This window comes from Eschrichtius robustus, chromosome 11 (assembly GCF_028021215.1).
Source record: "Eschrichtius robustus isolate mEscRob2 chromosome 11, mEscRob2.pri, whole genome shotgun sequence".
Classification (NCBI taxonomy): Eukaryota; Metazoa; Chordata; class Mammalia; order Artiodactyla; family Eschrichtiidae; genus Eschrichtius; species Eschrichtius robustus.
The window spans coordinates 13,968,877-13,988,448 of record NC_090834.1 but is presented as its reverse complement, the minus strand read 5'-3'; the positions used below and the strand labels follow the sequence as shown (position 1 = coordinate 13,988,448).

General features: G+C 50.3%; 1 protein-coding gene and 1 long non-coding RNA gene across 2 annotated transcripts in view; one reads left to right on the top strand and one right to left on the bottom strand.

Moving 5' to 3' along the window:
• Window positions 1-19,572, bottom strand: part of LOC137771227 (uncharacterized) — a 47,372-nt gene that overhangs the window by 4,612 nt on the left and 23,188 nt on the right. The gene's annotated exons all lie outside the window — the stretch shown is intronic.
• On the top strand, window positions 16,352-18,208 carry UPK2 (uroplakin 2). The gene is made up of 5 exons (XM_068556412.1): window positions 16,352-16,427; window positions 16,882-17,016; window positions 17,204-17,342; window positions 17,599-17,669; window positions 18,072-18,208. Exons 1-5 carry the CDS (start codon window positions 16,352-16,354, stop codon window positions 18,206-18,208), a joined length of 558 nt encoding a protein of 185 aa, XP_068412513.1.

Sequence of the window (19,572 nt, the reverse complement as noted above, 5' to 3'; positions counted from 1 at the left end):
AGGCTTCCTTTCGCATAAGCAGTTCACCCAACCAAGGACAATCCTTGGATTCCTTGACTCCTCCAAGAATCCTTCTCTGACCAACCTCACCTACTTATTCACTAAAAAAATATCTGTTGAGGACCTACTATGTGCCAGGCACTGGACTAGACAATAGGTATATGTTGGTGAATGAGACAGATGTGGTCCTTGACTTCACAGAGGTCACTTGACCTCACTCTAGTTGGGGACAGACACGTGAACAGGCGAATTCAATTCAGTGTCATGAAGGCTTGCAGAGCACTTTGGAGAGACATCTATCTGGGATTTGGGAGTCTGGGAAAGTTTCCTGCAGCGAGCACCATCTGAGCTGAGACATTCCAGCCTAAGGTGTGGTTCTGTCCAGGCAGACAGTACATCTAACTGGCGGTCTAAGTATAGAACAGGATTCCAGCAAGGGGTCTCACCAGATGTTGTAAGAGATCGCTAAGTCTGCATTCCCAAACAATCCATGTCTAATAAGTTCTCCAAGTCCCAAAAGAAAGGAGACTGGGGACTTCCCTGGTGGTCCAGTGGGTAAGACTCTGTGCTCCCAATGCAGGGGGCCTGGGTTCAATCCCTGATCAGGGAACTAGATCCCACATGCATGCCACAACTAAGAAGTCCGCATGCCGCAACGAAGATCCTGCATGCCGCAGCTAAGACCCAGCACAGCCAAAATAAATAAATAAATAATATTTTTTAAAAAGAAAAAGAAAAAAAGAAAGGAGACTGGCCTGAAAGCCAAGAGTATGTGACCTTGGCCTAGTCAGCCTCATCTCTGGGCCTTAGTTTCTTCAAAAAACAAGGGGGTTGGATGAGTTTATCTCCAGGCTCTTTTTTATCAAGAGAATAGCAATTAAATAGAAGGCTTGGTTTGTTGAGAGAAAAACAATCACATGGCTCTGGTCGGCTTGGGGATGGAAGGCAGAGTTCATATGCCCAAGAGAGGCTGTCAGAGGCAGGGCCCAGAGAAGGCCACACAAGTCACCTCCTACTCCTCACTGCCTGGGTTGTCTGCCAGTTCTGAGTCCTGGGAACATTTAATTCTTGCTGTCAACTGAAGGCAAAAGCCTTTCGGAGATTTTGCTGGGAGGGGTGAGCATTGGGGGACAACACCCCCAAAAAATATTAATGCAACTGCATTAACTTGCTCTTGTATGTAGCACTATAAAGCTTTTATTTTGAAGAGATGGAACGTTCAGAGGTAAGGAAACTGAGGCACAGAGTGGTGAAAGGACTGGCCTAAAATCACATGGCTGGTGAGTGATGGCTGGAAGAGGTGCCAGGTCTCCTAATTCCCAGTCCAGACACTTTCCACGACACCACTGCAGCACTCGCTTCCAAATTTCCATTGGACTTCTTCCTGCATCTGGCTCATTTCCCTGTGAGGCCATCAGATCTGGGAAGGCAGGCTTGGCCTCCTTATCTAGACGTCCCCCAGAGCCTGGTGCAGGGCTCTGAACAGAGGGAGGGGTGCTCGGAACCCCCAGTCTCCCAGCCCCCCTTTCCTCTCCCACCATGACCTTATTTACATGCATGTAGGTCTCTGGCTCAACCTAAAAAGGCATCCCTGGATTGTGGACAAAGCCTTGGGCCAGGCATATTCCCAGTCCCAACCAGGCCTAAAACCTGCTCTGTGACTTTGAGCAAGCTGATTAACTTCCCTGGGCCTCATTTTCTCCATCTGTCAAGACCCGTAACCGATTCTAACTCCTGGGGCATTTGTAACTTGAAATCCCAGATTAGGAAGTGTTTTTAAAAGCTCTAACTCTGAAGTAAGGGAGTAAGCTTAACAATTCTGTCTTTTTGCAGGATTCCACAGCCTCAGGACCATGTCTGCTCTATCTGCAGGGACCGGGTATTGCTTCATGGGGGTTCCTTCACCCTGATACCATGCTGGGTCCTATGAAAGTTACAGGATGTATAACCTGAATATATTCTGGGGTCCCACAGCCCAAATATCAAAAGTAATTTCAAAAAAGAATCCTAATTTTTACTTGTGTCTCTTGAAGGTGATCCAATTCTTAACCTACAGCACATCTTGTTCAAATTCCCTCTCCTCTTCTATTCTGCTGCACCTTGCAACAGTTAAATCGCTCTCTGCAAACCCTAAATCAGCCCCTCTCTCTGCCTCTCTCTGTTCTCTGTAGTCAAGAAAGCTTTTCTGTCTCTCTTTGCCCACCATCTTCTCCTTATTACAAAGATTAGCTTAGCCTCTTATGTTTCATTATTTTCTTTTTTCCTTCACCCATTACCCAGATTCTCCCTAACACACAAAAAACGTTACCTGTCTCCTGCCTCTCTAGGTCTTATCTCTCACCTCTTGTTCTCCCAGTTTTATGTTACGAAAGCCCTGGAACTGAGCAGGCCATGACAAGATTTCCAACAACAGGTGAGGGATAAAATTATCTTGGGGCTGAGGGGAGGCAAGGCAGATGGAGGCTGCGAACAGTCAGTGGTTAATAAGTTTTTAATCCTGTAACAGATAATAAAGGCACCTGCCCTCAAGGAGCTTATAAAATGGGGACAATTAAAGAACAATAAAAGATGCTAAATCATTAAAAGATGTGGAGTTGATGCACCCAGTGCAGGTTGCATCCTCAGGTAGACCTGGAAGAGAAACAGGAAACTGACCTCAGGTACAGGGGAGCACAGAGGCCCCAGTGAGGGGCACAGATGGAGCAGAAACAGAAGTCATAGATCTTGGCGGGAAGGGGTCTCAAAGACCAACTACCTAGTTCCAATTCTTTCTGATGCTCAACTCTCTGATAACATCCCTGGCAAGCAGTGTATCAACATCTTTACGAACACCTCCAGTAATGGGGGGCTTCCTACCCCCCAAGGCAACTCATTCCATTTACAAACATCTGTTTTTCCCTCCTTTGAGCTGAATTTTATCTCCTTGTGGTCTCTACCCATTAGTCCATGAACTACCTCCTGGCCCTTCACATTTTTGAGCTTTAATGACTCCAGACTCTTCTCCTCTTCTCTAGCCTAAACATTCCCAGTTCACTAAAGTTATGCCCACGAAGACACCTGGCCAACTTAGAGTAAAGCAGGACTATCAATCCTCTCCTTTATTCCAAAAACTATATCTCTAGTAATATGGCTTAAAATTGGATGTACTTTTGGCAACCATGTTATGCTGATGACTCAGACTGAACTTACTAATACCCCAATTCTATTTTACCTGAACTGCTTCTAAGACATGTCTAGTCTGTGTGTGTTGCTGAGATCTTACACAGATCTCTGACCGTTTCATCTTGTTAGGTTTTCCTACCATTCTATATACATGGAGCTGATTTTTGAATCCTTACCCTGTTTTTCAAAGTGTTTACTATCCCTCCAGGCTTATATCTGTGAAATGTGATACTATATTTTCATATACACTATTAATAGACATATTTAACAGGACAGAGATGAAGGCAAACCCTAAAGCACACGAATGTTCCTGGTTGATACCAATCCATGGTATATTGAGAAGTAGCAAGATACATGGTGTTGTAGGTGGAATGGGTCAGATCATAATGAACCTCAAAAGCCTAATGGAAGAATAAGAAAGTCAGAAGGCTCAGAACCAGAATGTTTTTGAGTAGAAGAGTCACATGGAAGCAGACTAGTATAGCAACAAAATAAACCAAAGCACTAACTGTGGAACTCCACAGATCTGGACTTGAGCCCTAGCTCTATTGCTTACTTGTTGTAGAACTTGGACAACTTACTTTAACCACTCTGAGCATCAATTCCTTCTCCTGTAAAATGGGGTAATACCTACTTCATAGATTACTGTGAAAATTAAATGAGATGACATATATGAAGAGCCTAATACATAATGGGTGCTCAATAAATCAAGTAGAAAAAGAGGGTGAGAAGAAAATCATGTTTCAGATGGGTTTGGTTTCTGAGAGGAGACTACCCTTCTAGGAGGCTCAGGTGAGGATGGGACTATAGTGTGAGCCTCGAATGACTTGCTGGGCACTCAGTCTCGGGTGGTATAGATGAAAGGGCAAAGGGATAAAAGCAGATTCTCCTCTTCAAAAGAAGAATTGATACCCCTTGGACTCTAGCTACATATGGAGAATGACAGAGAGAGAGGAGTCGCAGGTAGCACTGAGGTCTTTACCCTGGGTAGTGACAGGGAAGTACTGTAAAGCGGGGTGATGCTTTGTGGAAGACGGGTTCATGTTTAGAGTTGTTGAATTAGGCAGGATGGTAGGCATCCCCATGGTTATGACCAGTGAGGAGGTAGAGAGACTTGACTGGAATTTGGAGAGAGAGAAGTCAGAGCCAAATTTACGTGTTTGGGACACACCCCATGCCAGTGGGAGCTGTAGGCATGCAGCAAGTTCTCTGAGGGTGAGTTGGGAAGCGAACCAAGGACAGTGCCATGCAGGAACCCCCCAGAGCCATGCTGATTCTTCTTCTTTTTCTTTTTTTTTAATTTATTTATTTATTTTGGCTGTGTTAGGTCTTCGTTGCTGTGCGCGGGCTTTCTCTAGTTGCAGCGAGCAGGGGCTACTCTTCGTTGAGGTGTGCAGGTTTCTCATTGTGGTGGCTTCTCTTGTTGTGGAGCATAGGCTCTAGGCGTGCGGGCTTCAGTAGTTGTGGCACATGGGCTCAGTAGTTGTGGCTCACGGGATCTAGAGCGCAGGCTCAGTAGTTGTGGCGCAGGGGCTTAGTTGCTCCGTGGCATGTGGGATCTTCCCAGACCAGGGCTTGAACTCGTGTCCCCTGAACTGGCAGGCGGATTCTTAACCACTGTGCCACCAGGAAGCCCAGCCATGCTGATTCTGACTTGGGACTAGAGAAGAAACTGCCCGATCCTGCTTTCCCTCTCCGCCCCCCATTCCCTGCTTCCTGGTCAGAGTTGAATAGATAGACCAGACCTTAAATCCAGTCTCGCATCACTGACCTCTGTGCAGAGCCCACTGGGACCCAAACTGTGTCCCTCCATGACTCTCCACTTTTCTGCCCTGACGTGAGAAGGAACTCAAGCTCTTGTCCAGCCAATAGACTCTAGCTTGTTGCTACAATCTTGGACTTGAGAAAGGAGAGATGAGGGGGGAAGGTGTAGAAAGAGAGCTTTGAACAGAAGCAGGCAGGGACAAAGGGAGCGCAAGAGAGAAACAGAGAAGTTTAGTGGGAAAGGTGAGCACCATGGGTATGGAGAAAGGCAGACGGATAGAGGAGAAAAAGAGAGACGGAAGGACAGGGAAGAAAAAAAGATTTGCTGAGAAACTGATGAAGTGCAACTGAGAAAACTGTTGCCATGGTGACAGGTCCAGAGGAGGGAGTAGGAATATAAATCAGATTATGAGTTGGGGGAGCGGGGAGGGGTGTTGCTCAAGACCCAGAGGCAGTGCCCCCACCCCAGGTCCTCCCCACCAGACCTCCTTCACCCACAAGGAATGCCTTTCCCAGGGGTCTCCCGAGGCCAGTCCAAGGAGTGCAGTGAGGACAGAAGCACTGGAGGGCCCAGGGCTCTGGCACTCCCTCCCCTCCCCCCACCCTGGGTGAAGCAGAGCTGTACTGCCACCCCAGTGTGCCTCCTTGACTCTGGGAGAGCTCTCTCCGTCGACCCTAGTTTCTTTCATTCTACCTCTTCATCAGAGCCCCGAAGTGAAGACAGGGGAGGGAACTTGTTTTAAACACCTACTATGTGCCAAACACTGTGTTGGGCACCCCAGGACTTGTTTCATTTCGTCCTCAGCACGGCCCTCAGAGGTAGGTTTATCGCCTCCATTGATAGGCGGGAAACTGAGATCAAGGCCCCAAGCTGGTGAGCAACAGCCAGAGTGGGGTGCAGCCAGGCCCATCTGCTCCAAAGCTGTTTCCTCTCCTCCTAGACCTCTGCCTACCTTGCAGAGCCTGTGTCCCATTCCCCGGCTTTTTCCTGTGCCCTTGGAACAGGACAGGGCAGGCTGGGGGCTTCGGGGGCTGGTTGAGTTTGAGGCTCTCATTCTATTCTGAGAGATACAGAGAGGTGGGGAGACTTGAGGCAAATACGCCACAGCGGCCAGACTCTGGGCTAAGTGGGAGGCGAAGGGGTGCTCTGAGCTCAGGGCTGGGGGAGTGGGGAGGAAGGGCTGAGGTGGAGAGGACCGTGGGAGTGGGGGAAGCTCAGAGGCCAGGCCATTTCCGGCGATGCAGTGAGAAACAGCGCGGCCACGTGGGAAGCTGGGGAACCGGCAGCTCTCGGTTTGCAAGTCTCTGAGCTAGTGAGCCAGAGGGACTGGGGGTTGGTATTTAACTGCAGGTCTCTTCTCTTCAAGTGAAGTGGCTGGAAGGGGGGAAGAGGAGGGCGCGGCTTCCCTCCCCCTCCCTCAGGCTTCTATACAAATAACAGTTTTGCAAAGCGCACCATATCTGATGCGTCTATTAAACAGGACCTGGGGAGGTGGGAGAAGGCAGAGACTGAGGTTATGGCCTGGGCAGTTATGCCAAGACCACCCCTCCCTGCCACGAGGGTGCAATGAGATTCGAGAGGATGCTGGTGCCCTTCCATCATACCTTGCTGTTCCTCCTAGTGGCTACCTGGTTACTTTGAAACAGCTCCCCGTTCTCTCTGGGGACTGGCTTGAGCCACTCCCTAACCAGGAAGTCCATGTGTGTGTAAGACATGGCTGGCCCCAAGAGGGGCAAAACATCCCTTGTCATCAAGCTGGAGATCCCAGGTCCCTGCCCCACACCCCTGTAGAGAGGGATTGGAGGATAGAGCTCCTTCCTCCTCAGGCCTGAAGCGAAGGCTGATCCAGATCAGCTCACTTCTACCGCTTCAGTTCACACCATCTCCTCCACATGCCACCAATATCCAGGACACCCCTCCTGACCCTCCTTCCCTGTTCCCGTCATAGGTTCCGGATCCAAGAGGGTCTAAGGAACTGCCGGGGGTGAGAAGAAGAGCCTCTTCCTTGTTCTCCGCCTTCACACCTGCCCTTCCCAGGCTGTCCGGTCTCCCACCCTTTCACCGAATCCCAGGCCCAACTCCACCAGGACCTGCAGGCCTTCAACACCCTCTTGCCAGCCCAGTCCCGCTCAGTCACCTGTTCCCCTAGTCTGAAGCAATCTCCATGACTCCTACTTGCCACATCCAAGGAGTACGCTTCATGGCTCTTTATTCCCTGAGCACCAGTTTGCTAGGGAACAAACTGGAAGTATTCTTCTTTGGGTACCTGGGACACCACTCCCTCCTGGCGCTTCTTTTTTCTTTTAGGGAAGATTCTCATTCTCCTTTGCAGGCTCCTCTTTTCCTCTGCCCATAGTGTTGCTGTTCCCCAGGCTCTGTCCTTGACCTTGTCTTCTTACTTGGCTTGTACTTCTCTCCAAGGCTGCAGTTGTCACACCTAGCTGACAACCTTCCTGAGCTCCAGATCAGGCATCCGACCACCTTCCATACACCTCCACCTGGGTGTCCTCCAGGCACCTCAACTCAGCAAGTTCAGTGATCTCCATCACCTTCCCACAAATCTGCTCCTCCCACCCCCACTCATGCCCAGCTAGTGACAGTGCCATCATCCATCCAGCTGCCCCAGCCAGGACCTGGGAGGCACCCTTAACTCTGCTCTCCAGCCCCCTCCACAGCCCTCCCAGCCAAACCATCACCCCCAAATCTCCTCTTCTATCATCTTTTGCCTGGAATCTTATCTCAACAGCATGTCAGAGACATCCAAAATATCTCCCAGCTGTTCACCCAGCACAATCTCTGCATTGCAGCAAAAACCATCTTTATAAGATACAAATTTGATCATGACACTCTCCAGTTTAAAACCCTTCAAGGGGGCTTCCCTGGTGGCGCAGTGGTTGAGAATCTGCCTTCCAATGCAGGGGACACCGGTTCGAGCCCTGGTCTGGGAAGATCCCACATGCCACGGAGCAACTGGGCCCGTGAGCCACAATTGCTGAGCCTGCGCATCTGGAGCCTGTGCTCCGCAACAAGAGAGGCCGCGACAGTGAGAGGCCCGCGCACCGCGATGAAGAGTGGCCCCCCCACCCCCCGCTTGCCACAACTAGAGAAAGCCCTCGCACAGAAACGAACACCCAACACAGCCATAAACAAATAAATAAAAAATAAATTTAAAAAAATAAAATAAAATAAAATAAAAGGTATTAAATGAATGTTGGCTGAATTGACTTGTTAAAAAAGAATCAATAAATTTCAAAGCTAAGAAGGACCTATGAATCCAAGTTCCCCTTTAAAAATAAATAAATAAATAAATAAATAAAACCCTTCAAGGGCTTCCTTTTAGCCTTAGGATAAAAATTAAAATGCTTAAAGGGGCGTACAATACTTTTCATCTTGTCCCAGCTACTTCTCCAGTGGCTCCCTCAAAATCCACTCTAACCTTCCGATGGGCCCATTCTCTAATCTTGGTCCCTTATAGCCTAGAACTATTTCCCCTCTCCACCCCCCCACCCCACCCCCCACCTTCATCCTGCTAACTCCTACTCAAACTTCAGGTCTTCACTTATTCACCACTTCCTCCAGGAAGCCCTTCAGGACTACCCAAGCCCATGTAAGTTGCCCCTTCTGTGAGGAGCCTCTTTGGCGAGTCTGATCTTAGTTTCCTCATTAATAAAATGAGGACAATAATAACAGTACTCACATCACAGAGGTTGTCATGAGGATCAAGCAAGAAAATATACATAAAGGATTTAGCACAGCGCCTGGCATGTTGTAAGCACTCAGTAAATAACAGCTGTTATTATTACATCTTCTACTAAAATCCTGATGCAATGAGTAGTGGCCTCTTCAGTATCTCCCACTGGACCATAATTTCAGGGAGAACAATGTCTCGTTCACCTCTGAATGTCCAGCACTTAGCACAGTGACTGATGGAAAGGCATTTAATAAACATTTATTGAATAAATTAATTCGGGCCATCATTATTTCTTGTATGGATTAGCTCTCCTTCAGCCTAAGGAGAGGCTTAATTACCCAGCAATCAAGCCTCCACCTACTCTTTCAGTAATTGTTCTACAACTAGATTGAATTATGCGACTTCCCTACTCAAACCCTGTTGGAGACTCCTCCTGTCTGTGGAAATCACAGGGCGATTGCTCCTTCACTTCTGCACCCCACCCCTTCCACTGCAAACCCTCCTGCCCAGGGTCCTGCCCACTGGCCGTGCTGAACCCCTTGCTGCTTCCACACCCTCCAGCCTCTACGCCCTCAGCCTCAAATATCCTTCCAACACCCTGTGTCCCAGATGACACAACCTGGGGATCCGAGGGCAAAGCTGGCCTCGAAGGTGTATGTTGTTTGGCTCACAGAGTGCATTTTCCTAATATATATTTAGTTTAAAATTTGAAAATAAGATCATTTTACAAAAAAATTCAGATTTTTTGGCTTCTCTTGAAAAAGCGAGGAGGCGTGGCCATACTAGGTCCCCACCTTCCACAGGGCAGCTCTTCCAGAGCTGCATGGGGTGGCCCGGTAGATGGAACTCGTGCTGCTACACTCTTTCTAGTTGGCCCCAGTCTCACTCACCTTGTTTTACTACTTTTTTATCTGCCTGGACCCTGGAGACAGCGGGGTCTTCAGCTCCTGCCGGCCTCACAACTTTTTTTTTTTTTTTTTGGCTACACTGCGAGGCTTGTGGGATCTTAGTTCCCCGACCAGGGAATGAACCCAGGCCCTCCGCAGTGAAAGTGCCAAGTCCTAACCACTGGACCGCCAGGGAATTCCCAGCAACATTTTGATCCCATCCAGCTGCAGTGAGGATCTTGGCTTTGTCTCCTTAGCAGCCACCTAGATGGCCCCCACTCCTGCTCCTCCACCTCTCCCACACCTTTGTTCTACCTTGACCTCATTGAACACCCCCTCGCTCAGTCCTCTTTCCTGTCACATCTATCATTCCTTCTCAAAACTAGCCTAGATCTTATTCTCCACCCCTTGAATCTTGTCAATACCCTCATCTTTCCATACTTAGGAAACCCTAACACTGAGTGAGTACAATGTGACAGTTTTATCATTTCTATGCTCTAGCTGTTGAGTAATTGGAAAAGTTCCCAAAATGTCAAGGTCAGTAGGATGATTAATTTTGTGTCAACCTGACTGGGCCATGTTGTCCAGATATCTGGTCAAACTTTATTCTGGATGTTTCTGTGAAGGTGTTTTTTGGATGAGATTAACATTTAAATCAGCAGATTTTGAGTAAAGCAGATTACCCCATAATATGGGTGGGTCTCATCCAATCAGTTGAAGGCCCTAACAAAGATGACCTCCACCCTCTTCGCATGAGAAGGAAGGAATTCTGCCAACAGACTGCCTTTGGACTCAAAAACTGCAACTCTTTTCCTGAGTCTCCAGCCTGCCGGCCTCCCCCCATCAGATTTTGGATTTGCCAAGCCTCCACATTTGCATGAGCCAATTCCTTAAAATAAATCTGTCTATATATACACATCCTGTTGGTTCTGTTTCTCTGGAGAACCCTAACTAATACAGTCCGTGTCCCTGAAGACCAGTGGTCCCCACGCTGAGCTGGGCTGTCACCTCCAAACACAGCCTTCCTCAGGGCTGTTTGTAGTTGTGCCTTCCTCTCCCCACAACACCTAGGCCCCAAACCCTTCTCCCCCCTGAGTTTCCGACTTCCCAGGGAAAGCAGAGACATTCAGGAGGGAGCTCCCTTAACTTACTTCTCTCATCCCCCAACCTTTCCCAACACAACCCCCCCAAAGGTATACAATTTCTCTGCAACATTGCCCCCATTCTTCTCTCTGCTGGAAAGTGTCATTCCTACAGCCAAAGGCTAATGTCTCCACTCTGATGTGAGTCCCATCTTCTCCCTCCTCCAGGAGCCTCCCAGTAAATTATACCTCCCTCTCTCCTGTATCTTCAACTTTAAAAACAAAACAGATGAGACTTTTCTGTACCCCCAATTCCCTCCAGTTATGTCTCCTTCCCTTCCCAGCCAAGCTTCCTCAAAGAGCAGTCTACACAGTTCTAACTCTCCCTCCTCCCACTTATCCCTGGACTCTCGCAGTCTGGCTTCTGCCCCCCTCACCTGCAGGAACCTGCTCTGAAGGACACACACACCCCTCAAGATGCTAGGCTCAGGGATATTTTTCAGTCCTTGCCTTCAATCCTGACCTTCATCCCGTTTGACACCTCCTTTGCAAAACCCTCCATCCACTTTCTACTGGTTCTCCTCCTAATGCTCATTCCTCCTTCATCAGCTCCTCACCCTCCATCTGTCCTCTAGACACTGTGTTTCCTAGCATCCTGCCCTTGGTTGTCTTGTCCTTCCCTTCCACTACTCTCTTCAAGGACTCTTTTCTACATTTATGATTTTAACCATCGCCTGCCTTCCCTCTCTTCATCCCAGACCTCCCCGCTGTGCTCCAGACTCATATACTCAATTATGAAAATGTCATTTTCATCTGACTTGCCCAAGATATTGGTATTAGTTATCTATTACTGCATAACAGCTTATCCCCAAATTTAGTGGCTTATAAAAGCAAACATTTATTCTGAGAATCAGGAATCTGGGAAAGACTTAGCTGGGTGTCTCATGAAGTTGCAGAGAAGATGCCAACCTGGGCCACTGTCATCTGAAGGACTGACTGGAGCTGGAGGCTCTGTCTCCAAGCTCGCTCATTCACATGGCTGTCGGTTGGAGGCCTCAGTTCCTCTCTGGGTCTTGGCAGGAGGCCTCAATCCCTTGCCACGTGGACCTCCCTATGGAGGTGCTCCCATGTCCTCCAGGGTGAGCAATCCATGAGAGCAAGGAGGAAGGTGCAATGCCTTTTAGGACCTACTCTCAGAAGTGACCTACCATCACTTCTGTCGTATTCTATTGGCCACATAGACCAATGCTGACACAACGTACCGATCTTTTACCCACTGCCAATGCATTCTCCACACTGTTTCTAGAATGATCTTTAAGCAAGTAAAACACCTCAAAGGCTTTCTGTTTTCTTCAGCATAAAAACCAAGCTCCTTAGCATAGCATACAAAGCCATTGGTGACCCAACCAGTAGCTAGAGCTCTCACCATGTCCATCCTTTAATACTTCTTTCTAGCCAAGATGTATGGTTCACAGTTCCCAGGAGGTGTCAGGATAATTCACTTCTCTGAGCCTTTTCATGTGTTGTTCCCTCTTTTTAGAATATCCCACTTAGTAAGGCTAACTCTGCAACTCTCCAAAATTCAGCAACTTGAGAACAGGAATTGTGTCTTGTCATCTCTGTATCTCATCACCTAGCATAGTACCCACCATAGAGGAGTTGTTCAACAAATGTTTACTGAATGAATAAGTGTGTGAGCAGGCAGTTCCTGCGTGCCTAGTACCCCTGTGGCATTTGTGATATCCAAGGAACAGCTTGTCCACCTCTCAGTCACTCTCCCCTCTCAGACTACCTTTCCTGCCCAACCATCTCCCTTTGCTTCAATGACATGGTTGGAAAACACGTTCTGAATTCTAACCCACTTCATTTCTTGCTCACTCTGTGACCTTGGGAACATTATTTATTGCCTCTGAGCCTCTAGTCTTCATCTGCACCAAGGGTTAATAAAAAGGAGAGGATAAGATAAATTACTTAAATTAATATTAATTGAACTAGATACTGTGCTAGGCACTCTTAAATAAATTAGCTTGAGCGATAGTCATAGTATCCTGGTGAGACAGACTTTATACCCTTTCTACAGAAGAGGAAACTGCAGCTCAGAGTACTTAGGTAGGTAACTTGGCCAAGGTCAGAAAGCTGGAAGATTTGAGGCAAGTGGTTGTATCATAGGCAACATTAGAAAAAAATAAAGAAGCATCCAGTTGTCTTCCATCACTGAACAACTGAGATTTTCTTACTCACAGCTTTTTCCAGCCTAGTACCTCAAGGATAGAGGCTCTGACATTTCCCATCAGAACAACATTTGGTGAGCACTGCATCTTACCCCCAGGTCCAAGTCGCCAGGGTTTCCCCCAGTCTGCTCCTACAGATTCTGACCGTGATATCTACATTCCTTCTGCACCTTTATTTTAAAGCATATGTACACCTGTCATATCTTACTAGATAGATGGGAAGGAATGAGTCTTCCCATTTTTTACAGGTGAGAAAATTGAGGTTCAAAGTAACTCACCTGAAGTCATATGGTATCACTCCTCAACAGGAGGACAGTAGTCCCCATCAGAGGTTGACATGCCCATGGAACCAAGGGGACATGTTCTTCTAATTGACTGGGAAGCAGAAGAGTGGCATTAGGAAAGGAGAACCATTAAGTATATCAGACAGACCTGAGTTCTGATCTGAGCTCTTTTGGTTGCAAAACTACCATAGTTCAATTTAAAAAGAAAGAAGGAAGGAAGGAAGGAAGAAAGGAAGAACCACAGTTTAGAAAGAGTAGGTCTGTTTTAGGAGCTAATCTTTGTGGCAGAATAGAGAGATCAGGAGCTCCTTGAGGGCAAAATTTTATCTTACCTTCATATCCCTGGTGCCTAGCACAGTTCCAGGGACATAACTGGTATTTAATAAATGTTTGTTGTCTTGACTAGGGGATTTGGAAGGAAGGAGGCAGGGGAGGGAACTTGAGTGAGTTGAGAATCAAGAATCCAAGGGGGAGACAGCCTAGAAAGAGTGCGTCCAAGAGAGAGACTCCAGGCATTTGTGGCCCTGGTTCCCTTTTTCCAAGCCATGAGGAAATCCTCCAGGGGAAGAGAGTGCTGTGGCTTTAAATGACTTCAGCGTTGTCAATGAATCTGCTCTGCTAACAGAGTTATCCTCTTGCTCCTGCGCTTGTCCTCCCCCTTCTCTCAGCTCCCCAAACCCTTCTCGGCTGCTATGATGGGATAATTAGATGCGAGAGCTCAGCACAGATGATGCTCCAGTTGCTTAGCAACTAATGGTTTCCATGGAGACCGCAAAGCACAGCCTCCAGAGCAGCCAGTGAGCAGCTCGGCCGGGCAGGGAGAAGACGCAACTCTCAGCTCCTCCAGAAACCTGGGGAGGGCCAGGGGTGGGGAAGGGGGGCGGGGATTGGAGGGAGAAAGGAGGGTTTAAAGGCACAGGCCCCTCTTATCCTTTTAAAATCTGGTCAGGGCTCTGCCCTCCCCTACCCGACTCCATCCCCCTCATAATTTCAGATGGGGATGGGGGCTTAGGAGTGGACCCAACACGATCCACTCTGCAATAAACCCAACCTCTTCTTTCTGCTCCTGGTTTGTGACTGAAATGGGAAGAGATACCTCCCAAGCCCAAGTGTAAACATCCTCCCAGTTGGTGATGGGATTGAAGAGTACTAAGAAGATCCCTCATCCCTGGAATTCCACCATTTAGTCTGTTCCCGCTCTCCAAAGTTCTCAATGTGCAAAAGATCCTCTTTCAGTTTGTAGAACGATGATAAGAGCTGATCTAAAAGGGGACAAAAGCCAAGGTGCAGGGAAAACGGGATTCAGTTCTTCACCCAAAGGCAGCCTGTCCTGGGAGACTGGGGAAAAACACCTGCCCCTGATCTCCATCACAGGATCCAGAGTGTGTGTGTGGGAGGGGGGAGGCAATACAGAGCATCTGGCGACTCAAAGTGTGGGCCTCCCAGACTAGCATCAATCAACGTTACCTGGAAGCTCGTTAGAAATGCAGAATTTCAGGCTTCACCTCAGACCCACTGAATCAGAAACTGCATCTTAACAAGATCCCCGCTGATTCATACGCACATTAAATTTGGAGAAGCGCTGGTCTGAGGCCCTCCTACTCTGCTTGGGCCCCTGAGTCCTATCTTTATTGTCACCGCCTGCTCACACCCCAGACCTTGAGCCTACCTTCCCACCATGGGGGTAAGGACACAACCCCACCAGACCCTTACTTCCCTATCAGGACCCCGGCCCTCTTCCAGGACTGGGGAGGCTAGAGTGGCTCCTGGAGCAGAGAGACACACATAACTCTCTCTGAGGAGGTCTATGACCTCTCCTGACAAAGTATTCCATGTTCCACAAGTGGCTCTAGTGCTGAGTCTCAGTTTCCACATCCACAAAAGGGAGCCAATGACATCTACCACCCAGGATGGCTGTGAGGGTAAGTGTGGAGCAAGCAAAGACCCTGCCTGGGGCTCAGGGTAGGTGCTTTCTCCTCTTGTCTTCTCTCCACTCACAACTCCTCCTTCACGTCTCTCTAACACTGATGGTCTAACACGGATGGTGCCATCAGAGAAGTTGTGTCTCTTTTTCATTGTCTCCTACCAGGTCTCTCTCTCTTCTTATTTATTTATTTATTTATTTTTAATTTATTTATTTTATTCATTTTTGGCTGCATCGGGTCTTCGTTGCTGAGTGGGGGCTTTCTCTAGTGGTGGTGAGCAGGGTCTACTCTTTGTTGTGGTGCACGGGCTTCTCAGTGCGGTGGCTTCTCTTGTTGCAGAGCACGGGCTCTAGGCATGCAGGCTTCAGTAGTTGTGGGGACGCGGGCTCAGTAGTTGTGGCTCGCGGGCTCTAGAGCGCAGGCTCAGTAGTTGTGGCGCACGGGCTTAGTGGCTCTGCGGCATGCGGGATCTTCCCGGACCAGGGCTCGAACGTGTGTCCCCTGCGTTGGCAGGCGGATTCTTAACCACTGCACCACCAGGGAAGCCCCTCTCTCTCTTCTTTATTCTCAAACAGTTCACAAAGGTTGCTGACCAAGGCTGACTGTTCCCACCTCCACCCCCACTGGGTGGGTCAGTGCCCACCTCTCCGAACACTGGAAGTCCTCCCCGGCATCCTTGGTCCCACTCTCGAGAAGAATGGGAAGCACTGTGCACTCCCGGGCACCCACACCCCTCTGCCTCTCCCAGAGCTCAGGGCCTGGGCCTCAGTGGATGCCAAGAACTGGAACCCCTGGCTCTGCTGCCCCCACCCCCTACTACCTGTTTCTTTCGGCTTCTCTCCCATTCCTGCCCAACCAAGGCCCTTTCAGGAGCCCCTCAGGGTTATTCTCCTCTCCCTGCACACCAGGGCAAACTCAGAACTTGCCGCCCTCCTAGGAAGAGCCCCGCACCACCTGAGGGGAACGGTCCTCTACAGGCCGGGCTCCAGATGCACGTGCAGGCAGGAACACTCATGCCCTTACACGTGGGTGCCCCAGAAGAAGGGGGTTTTCCTCCCCCCACCTTAGTTACCCTGCCCCTCTGCAGGTGACTAAGCCACCAAGATCCAGCCAGAGCCTCCCCCTTCTTGGCCTGAGGGCTAGCTCCCCATCCTGAAAAACCTGTCTGGGGGCCTCCCCTGAGGCTGTAGGGCCCAAGGGGCAGGTTGGACAGGATTCCCCTCTAGCCCCTCCCACCCCCAGGACAAAATCAGACGCCCCCAGGGCAGGCCCTCACTTTCCTTAGGAAGCCACAGCCTGCCAGCACCCACCCCAGCTCCCAGCTATGGCGTCTCCACTGCCTGTCCGGACCTTGTCCTTGATCCTGATTCTGCTGGCTGTCCTGGCCCCCGGGGCTGCAGGTTTCTGCCATCTCTGGCCGGGGTGGGGAGGGGCTCAGGGGTCTCTAGAGGAGGGACTGTGCCTTCCAGGGCTCTCAAAGAGGGGCTGGTCTGGCCAGTTGGGGTTGGGGGACTGGAGATGGCAGTGACCAGGCATCAGTCCCTGGGGCCCAGGGCACACTCCTGGTCCCAGATCCAGGAGGCAGGGAGGTGCGGGGAAGAGTCCAAGGCTATGGATATGGGTGGGGTTGGGCTCTGCCCCCTTCTGGCACCCAGGGTCTAGCGGCTTGGTGGAGTACGTAGCTTCTGCAGCTCAAGCCTGCCACCTGGTGGTTGCACAGGCAAAGACTCGTGTTCTGCAAACGGACTGCAGAATGGGACTCTTCATCCTTAGAGAGGACCCCCAGGGGTGGGGGGCAGATCTGTTGATGAGAGGGGGATTGATCCTCCCCTGTATTCCCTCCTGGCCCCCCAGCCGACTTCAACATCTCAAGCCTCTCTGGTCTGCTGTCCCCAGCACTGACGGAAAGCCTGCTAGTTGCCCTGCCCCCCTGTCACCTCACAGGGGGCAATGCCACACTGATAGTCCGGAGAGCCAATGACAGCAAAGGTCTGCTACCCCCTCCCAGGCATCCCCTAGTCTCCAGAGATCCCTTCCCAGGACACCCGGCATCCCTCCTCCCACTCACCCCTTCCTATTGACCCCCTTCTTGGGCCATCCATACTCTAAATCCTGCCCTTCTCCTTGGGGTCTCCAGAAACTTGACCCTGCCTCACACCCCCAATTTCCTGCCCAGTGGTGAAATCTAGCTTCGTGGTGCCTCCATGCCGCGGACGCAGGGAGCTGGTGAGTGTGGTGGACAGTGGGTCTGGCTTCACGGTCACCCGGCTCAGTGCATACCAGATGACAAACCTAGTACCAGGAACCAAATACTAGTAAGTACCGGACCCTGGCCTGGGGCATCTGTGGGAGGGCCTACAGGAAGAGAAGCTGGGTCCTGACTTTGGTGTTGGTTGTGGGAGGTGGTCAGCATGGGGGAGAGTGAGGGCACAGCTAAAGGGGTGCAAGAATGCACCTCTCCTGGGCACAACAGGAGGCATAGCTGTGAAGGGGGAGGCCTGGGCTCCTTCTTACCCTAAGTCCCAGATACTCACTGAGGATTCTCTCCTCTCCCAAATCTCACCACAAAAGCATTTCCTACCTAGTGACGAAGGGGGCATCCACTGAGTCCAGTAGAGAGGTCCCAATGTCCACACTTCCTCGTAAGTAACATCTCAGGGCCCCAGAGCCTTTCCAGGCCCCTCCCACCCCATCCCGCAGCTGCCCCTCCCTGTGCTTACTTAGCTCCTTTGCTTACCTCTATCTTCACACTGAGCCCTTGGCATTTTAAGTGGCTATTGACTCATCTGCCCACACCGCTAAACTTTGTGGGTAGTGATTGTGTCCGATTGATTTCTGTATCCTCAGTGCCTGACACAGGAGATGCTTCGTAAGTGTTCTTCTGATGGATGTCTGGATCCCTCCAACAAGTCGTTGGTTGGTTGGGTGAATAAATGGGTGAAGGGATGGCTGGTTGGATGAATGGATGAGGGGCTAGGCTGGGAGCCTTGCGAAGGATGGGGGCCCCTCCTGACCACAACGGCCTCCCTCCTCTCTTCTGACAGGAAGGAAGGCAGAATCTATTGGGCTGGGAATGGCCCGGACGGGGGGCATGGTGGTCATCACGGTGCTGCTCTCTGTAGCCATGTTCCTGCTGGTTCTGGGCTTCATCATCGCCCTGGCACTGGGCGCCCAAAAGTGAGGAAGACAGCACCGGGCAGCAGGCTCCTCCAGGAAGTCCAAGGCATCGTCCATTTCCCCAGCTCAGGGCTCTGCCTTTGCTCCTGTCTCCTCTGCTGAAAAGACTGCCTGCGCCCAGGCCACAGTCGCCAGGCTCTGGCTCCTCTGGTGCCATCACCTCCCCTCCTTGCCCCCTCTCCACTGCAGCCCTTTCCTCCCTCTGTCCCCCTCCTTGTCCCCTAAGGCCTCACCTTGACCCAACACTCCCTATTATTCCCCTCATCCCACTCATGTCAGAATTGGTTTTCATCCCATTTCACCTCTTTAACCAATCCCTACCCATGACAGACAGGAATTTTTCCTTCCCTCAGTGAATTTAGTCCCTACAATAAAACCTGATGCCATGTTGCTGTGTGTGTTTCTCTTCAGCGGGCTCCACTTTGGGGTGAACCTATAGAATCTATGTCCAGGCTGCAGCTGCTCTCAGTCCTCTCTCTGCCCTGGAGCCCCAAAGTTGCGTTTCCCAGGAGGCAGGAAGGGGTGGATGAGATAAGAATCCAAGAGTCAGGGACATCCCAGGTGGCGCAGTGGTTAAGAATCTGCCTGCCAATGCAGGGGACACGGGTTCGAGCCCTGGTCCGGGAGGATCCCACATGCCGCGGAGCCACTAAGCCCGTGAGCCACAACTACTGAGCCCGTGAGCCACAACTACTGAGCCCGCGAGCCACAACTACTGAAGCCCACGCGCCTAGAGCCCGTGCTCCGTAACAAGAGAAACCACCGCAATGAGAAGCCCGAGCACCACAATGAAGAGTAGCCCCCGCTCGACACAACTAGAGAAAGCCCGTGCGCAGCAACGAAGACCCAACACAGCCGTAAATTAATTAATTAATTAAAAATAAAAAAGAATCCAAGAGTCAGGGTTCTCAGACTCACACCTGGGCTGTGGGTTTTGCACCCTCCAGAGCAGGCCACCCAAGCAGGGGCCTGGGGTGGGGGTGTGGCCGAGGCTGGTGCACCACGTGGGGACCAGCAGGGCAAGGGGAAGCGCTGGGGGAAAGAGAGGCTCTGACCAGGAAAAGACAGAGGGCCACCAGGGTGAGACCCAAGGACAGGGTGCTGGGGGCAAGGGGAGTGGAAAATAGGCAAAAGGGTCTCTAGGAGGAGAGAGCAGAAGTGGAAGAACCCTGCCGGAGGGGGCAAGAGTGGTACCGTGGGGTAACGGAGGGAAAAGAGCGGGAGTGCTCATCCTCATTCACTTGTGTCTTCTCCAATATATATATTCCTTCTAAGGATCTTTGCCTTGCTCTTAGGGGAAAGACCAAAATCTTTGAGGTGACCTTCAAAGACAGCCCTGGGTCTCTCCCCTAACTGCCCCTCTGGCTC

Bases quoted from the DNA above. Each gene is read 5' to 3' on its own strand.
- UPK2 (XM_068556412.1), top strand. From the start codon at position 16,352: ATGGCGTCTCCACTGCCTGTCCGGACCTTGTCCTTGATCCTGATTCTG. The intron at 16,428-16,881 runs GTTTCTGCCATC...CTGGCCCCCCAG, and splicing joins CCTGGCCCCCGGGGCTGCAG to CCGACTTCAACATCTCAAGC. The intron at 17,670-18,071 runs GTAAGTAACATC...CTCTTCTGACAG, and splicing joins CCCAATGTCCACACTTCCTC to GAAGGAAGGCAGAATCTATT.